This window comes from Centruroides sculpturatus, unplaced genomic scaffold (assembly GCF_000671375.1).
Source record: "Centruroides sculpturatus isolate CEXI.00-Female unplaced genomic scaffold, Cexi_2.0 scaffold354, whole genome shotgun sequence".
Taxonomy (NCBI): Eukaryota; Metazoa; Arthropoda; class Arachnida; order Scorpiones; family Buthidae; genus Centruroides; species Centruroides sculpturatus.
The window spans coordinates 635,735-641,969 of NW_019384699.1; the positions used below are offsets into that span (position 1 = coordinate 635,735).

The following is a 6,235-nucleotide window of genomic DNA, read 5'->3' on the forward strand; positions in this document are numbered from 1 at the left end:
TATCTAATAGCTTTAACAGTGTTGCCATTTCGATACAGATAAATTGAATTTACTACGAAATTAAATTTTTTGATATACAAATAATATTATAATTTTTATTTTAAAAAATAATTTTTAATTATTAGTTTACCCGAAAATATATTTTTGACGATATTTTTATTCTAAAAAAAATTAATTGTTATTACTTTTTAAACGGATTGTGGCAACATTGCTTAGATTCGTCGTTTTATTTAAAATTAATTTATTAAAGTGTTGCCATCGAAATATAGCATGGTTGCCATTTTTTAAAAATATTAAATTTTGTTATTATTTAAAATTTTTATCGAGATTTAATTAATTTAATAAATTTGATCGTCCTCTATTTAACATTAATAAATTAGTTAGGATCTTCACAAAATAACTTTATAATGTTAGATTTATTAAATAATATTAAATTATGATCTTATATTGGTTTTAATATAATGTCTGGACTAAAGTTTTTATATAGTTTTTAATAATTTGTCACGTTTTTAAATTAAAACCTTTAATGTCGGCTTTTATAATGGTTGAGTTATATTTTTGTGATATTACGAGTACTGTATACTCAGCGCTGTAGTATTTGACGTATGAAAAAAATATATATATATATTATTTTTTAAAAGCTTGCAATTAATTCTAAAATTTATAAAATTAAATAAAAACATTTTAATTTAGCAAGAATTTTAAGCAATATATCGATATGTCTATAGTATAACTTACTACCGACTCCAGTCTTCTTCGTCTGAATTGCCCGAAACCTAAAAGATCATATAATATTAATATAAAATTTAAAATAAAACATTTTACATTTGTAAATACGCAATTTTCTATACGAAAAGCGTGTATGAGAGCTAAATTACGAGTTTGAAAAATGCGGACATTTGGAAGATTTGGGGCGAATTAGAAATATTGTGGTAAAGGAGATATAATTTAAAATAGAAAAGTTATTGGAGTCCGGTAAGGTAGACGAGAAGAGGAGCAACATTAAAAGGGATGCGGAACCGCATCCATATCGTACAATTTACAGTATCGCGAACGAGGTGACATATTAAAAGAATGTTAAGTACAGAATCAAGATAAGACATCGTTTGTAACTAATGGGCAATCGTTGTGCAAAGCCCCTAGTAATCTCTTACGGGCAAACATCCGTTTTGTCCTTTTCGTCTAAGGAATTGATAGAGAATTGATAGTCGACGACCCTAGGTACTGTCGCACTGCCTAATGATGTTTTAATGCGATTTAAGGAGCTTTGCTAATCGTCCTTCTTTTCGATGACTAAATTAACTGGGTGCCGTGCCGTCTTCCTATAAATCACCAGAAAGGACAGCGATGCGTAGGGAGGAGAGCCGTGACTTCAAAACTTAATAGTCGATAACGACGAATCCAGACCACAGGGAGGCACGCTCGCTATCTTGTCCACTTACTAATCGTCCGGTGCTTTTCTTCACTTCGTCACATCTTATCGACCAAACAACTTAATCCCGTTTTGTGTCTCATTTATCTTTAGAACCCGAACGAAAATTCGATTTGGTACCAAACCCCCAACCTTTACAACACTCGTAAATTATCTTATCTCTCGCACTTTACGTGGTTTTAATGGAGCGTGAGAAATCGGGCTTCTTCTTTCTTTTCTGCGTTTTCTCATATAGCTCCTCGGACGACCAATTCGTCCGGAAAGTATTAATAAACATGGCGTAGACGTAAGGAAGTTGATGGATAGCCTCGACTAAGTACAGGTGATCGGGAGAAAATATCTTGGCCTGGGAGGTACCATGAATGATGATGTCATTTTGCGGGGCCTCGGGGGATATCGGTAAGCATCCCCCTTAGTAGCATTATAGCTACGTATTTATTAAAGAGGTTGGGGAGTCAAAGTAAACAAGCAAAAGGCCTATTAAACGACAATCCGTCGAATTACCATATGTAATGTTTACCTTGGATGAGCGGCGGGGAGCCCAACCGTCTATCCTCTAATGATGGTAATTCTAAGCTGAGCGCATCCTCTAATCATTGTTATCAGGTGGCTGGTCCTACAGACTTCTATACTCGATACAACCTTGGATACTTCCACCCCGCTCTTCTACAAATTGCAACAGATGACATAAGTTAAGCAGCGCGAAAAAGGCAGACATTTTTACTTCCAAAATGCTACCGGAATGAGGAACTAAGAAAATTGTTAAAGCTCGTTGGGTGGTCCTCCTCCTAATTTCTTTAAAATATTTTCTTTATTCTAATTAATATTCGAAATAAAATTTTAAAGAGTATTTAGTCAAATACAAAAATAAAAAGATTATGATTACCGTTGTTAAAATTACAAACGCCAAGTTATTTCGTTGTCATAATTTTTTATTAATAGGTAATTAAAACTTGGCGAGTGGCTCTTAAATTAAATATTGATGCACGAAATGACGAAATGTAAGCCTGGAGGCACATGCACCGTCTTATTTAAGTGTAAGACTAGAAAAAAACCCAGCAAATTAACAATAATAACACTCGGTAGCTCAGTATATATCAATAGATGTTTTTCGAAAGTGTTTTTTTTTTCTTTGTTCCATTGTCAATTATTATAATACACAAAAGTATGTCGACTATTTTAATACCCGTTTGAAAACTAAATAAGGTAAAACCTATTATTAACAACGTAACTAAATTGTGTAATAGAAAATTGTTTTTTTTTTTTTTTTTCTTAGAGATCTAATTAAGATTCCGCCATGTTTGTTCCAGAATTTAATTATAAAGAAAGTGTTTCGAATTGATACAGAAACAATTCCTTAGTAGCTTAAAGGTAGTATTAGTTTGATCTAACGCGTTAGTCGTGTGGATTTTTTTTTTGTTTAGATAAAAATATTCAAAAAAATGAAGAAGAAGAAGCGGTCCGATTACATCTTTTTTCACTTTTTCATCCGTATAAGTTGGCGAGATCCATTCTTCTCCGGGAGTTTTGTTAAAGAATGAAAATCACGCACATGACAGGTCCTTTGTGAAATCGATAAACTTTTCTAGAAGATACAAGAAAGTTCAAAAAAATCGCTTTTGCAGTTCTGAAACGACAGATCGAAACGTTGCTGTCACGATACATGTCGTGTCGACGTTGATGTCGTGTATAATCCGCAACAGCAGTTCGTAGGCGGGTTGCAAAGTGTACTGTTCTTTGCTTAAAACTCAATCTTCAACCCGCTTTCAATTGTCTATCAATACGTTGTAGCCAGAAACGAAAAATTTTTTGGTGCCTGCAACATAATTGATTGTCTTCGATGAAAAAAACCGTATTTCCTTTTTCCGTTTTCTTTATTTTATTTTTTTATTTTTTATTCCTTCTTTCTTTCTCTGTTCTCGCTGTTGAGTTATTGTTTTCGATTCGAACTCCCTTTGAAAAATATAATAGTTCACGCTTTAGCGATCGTTATTTGTTATACTTTTATATTACTATAGTATATATACATTTTTTTTTATATTTTTCTAAATATTCGAACTTATTGATGTCGTTTAGAGTGCATTTTACAATACGAAAGTCGCTGATATTTGGTCTTAAATTTCACTTCTGTTGTTCGTTATTTAACGTGCGAATTTTCTTTTCTAATTCTATACAATAAGCTTAAAATTTGATTTTTAAGTACTATTTTGAGTCTAAATTCTTTTATAAATCTGAATTTTGAATCTAAAATATTGCCATTAAGCTCTGTTTCGGATTTGGATTTCGCTTATTAATCTTTATATTAGGTATAAAATTTGATTTTAAGTAACATTTTAGGTATAAAATTTGATTTTAAGTAACATTTTAGGTATAAAATTTGATTTTAAGTAACATTTTAGGTATAAAATTTGTTTATTAATGTCGATTTTTTTAAANCTGAAAAAATACGTCAAGTCAAACTACTATTAGAAAAAAATAAAACAGTTTTATTAAGGTATTTTGCTGATAATTAATTTTGAATTTTAAAAAATAATTTGATTTTAACTTCTATATAATTTATAGCAATTCTGTAAACTTGAAGCAATCTGCAGCTGCTTTAGAAAATTCATTTAAATCATCTATTAATTCTTGGCATGAGGAAATTGATAATAAAATGCAACAGGTTGGTTCACAGTACATATAATACTTTTATTTAAATTTCACATAAAGTTTTTAAATTCAAATATGATTTACTAGGTTACAGAAGTTTCTAAGATAGGTTTTATGCAAAATGAGCTTCTTAAGGAAAATATTAAGAATTTAACTTCAAAAACGGAAATTGTAAGTAGTTTAATGGACATTATAAAAATTAAGTAATTTAATTTTGTTCTAATACAATAAAAGTTTCATTATTAATAACTATTTATTATTTAGAATAAGTTTAAAATTTTTTCCATGATATGTAACATATTGTAAAATGTTGATATTGACTGCAAAATATTTATTTAATCAATATCAAATGGTTTAAAAGAGTAGAAATAAAATTTATATAAAATCAAATGTGAATATTTTAAAAAGTAAAAGGAATAAAATGCTAATTTCTACACACAATGTAGGACAATCTAAACATTAACAAATTTTTTTATATGAATATGACTGAATTGTTCATTTGATAAGTTTTTTTCAATGAAGATAAATGGAATGTCTCATTAAAGACAATGATTATATTCAAAGTTGTTAAATATTTTTCAATTTACATATATTAATTCAATAACTTTCTCATGAAAACTAATAAAGAAAAACTACTAAATTAAATATTGTATATGCAGCTAGAAAGAAATTAATGATTTTATTGCTTTATTCATACTGTTTCTTTATATAAGGACTTAAATGAAAATGTAGAACAATTGAAAAATTCTGTGAACGAATACTCCAAAGTATCAGCATTTGAACTGAGACAAACTCAAGCTGAAATAAATGTAAGTTTTATAATTTGATAATTTTATTATTTTTTAATTTAATTATGATAAATTATATATTTTTAGGAAGCATACAATATTTCAAATAAAGTGGATGATGATTATAACAAAATGTTACATGTACAGAAAGAATTGCAAACAAATCACGTCAATTCCCAATTCAGTATTCTTCAAGACATAAAAAATAAAAATAATTTACAAGTAGAAAATGCTGTGTCTGTTATAAAATCGTTTGAAAACAATATTGGAAATTGTTTGGAAAATTTTAAAAAATACATTCCTACAGGTATATTTAAAGTTTTATCTAACATTACTATAAAATTAAATATTTCTGTATTTTTTTAATTATAATTTTGTAAATTGTTTAATTGTTAAAATTATCTTTTCAGGTACTACTCCAATAAGAAAAACATATACTTATCCAAAAATGCTTCCAATCCAAATGACTATAACCCAGGAATAAAAGTAAAATTTTATAAAAACAGAAAATAAGTATTTTGCATATCTATAAGCATTTTTAACCAACTGAATAATATGTAGCATAATTCAATTCTTCAAGAATTGAACTACGATGTATTTCTAATTTCGTATTTATTCATGTGTAGTATTCAATGAATTAAATGTTTTTTTTTTTTTTATGTTTAAATTCATCTCAAACTTGTATTTTTATAAATTTTTGTTAATATATACATTAATGTTTCATTGATTAGTTTTGGTTATTAAATTTGAAATGTTTCATAAAATAAATCTATTAAATGGAAAATCTATTCCTGGATATTTCGGACTTCCAATTGTAGGCACGATCGAACCTGTGATTGGCTTGATAAAAAGTACTCAAAGGGCAGAAAGGGTTTAAAAAGAACGAGCAATTATTTATTGTGACATCGTCACAATGCTGGGCTGAAATTTTTAATAATTTTTTAAATTTAAAATATATGCTCTCCACCTCAAATTAGTAGTGTCTTGCCCCTATAGGGGAAGGTGGGGCAAGATGAGAACGTTAAGATTTGAAAAGTCATAAGATGGCAACTACTTTGATGAGAACAATAATTTTTTTATTCTCAGCAACTACAACATATGGTAATATATAATAAAAAATTTAATTTTTGAAAAACGTTTTTAAAATCAAGAAAATTTAATATTTTAAAATTATATGTAAATGCACCATCTTGCCCCACCCATGGGGTAAGATGGGGATATTATTTTTATATACAAGAAGGACAAATTAATATGGTTAAACTGTCGTTTTCTTCAATGTTGGCACAAGAACAGTGCACCCATTTATCACGACAGCTACATTTAGCCTAACTCTCTGTAGATACAGAGTATAGCTTAACCTTCCATA

The 6,235-nt window shown here is 28.6% G+C and overlaps 1 protein-coding gene across 1 annotated transcript; it reads left to right on the forward strand.

The window, feature by feature from the left end:
• The first annotated feature begins 3,874 nt into the window (after window positions 1–3,874).
• Window positions 3,875–5,524, forward strand: LOC111627516 (kinesin-like protein Klp61F). The gene is made up of 6 exons (XM_023371106.1): window positions 3,875–3,926; window positions 3,995–4,094; window positions 4,169–4,252; window positions 4,795–4,890; window positions 4,957–5,176; window positions 5,280–5,524. The coding sequence occupies exons 2-6, from the start codon at window positions 4,086–4,088 to the stop codon at window positions 5,351–5,353; spliced, it is 483 nt and encodes a 160-aa protein (XP_023226874.1). The 5' UTR covers window positions 3,875–3,926; window positions 3,995–4,085; the 3' UTR covers window positions 5,354–5,524.
• The last annotated feature ends 711 nt before the right edge of the window (window positions 5,525–6,235 follow it).

What these genes read in the sequence shown, in the direction of transcription:
- LOC111627516 (XM_023371106.1), top strand. An exon ending in AAACTCAAGCTGAAATAAAT is followed by an intron (nt 4,891 to 4,956) that starts GTAAGTTTTATA and finishes ATATATTTTTAG; the next exon opens with GAAGCATACAATATTTCAAA. An exon ending in TAAAAAATACATTCCTACAG is followed by an intron (nt 5,177 to 5,279) that starts GTATATTTAAAG and finishes TTATCTTTTCAG; the next exon opens with GTACTACTCCAATAAGAAAA.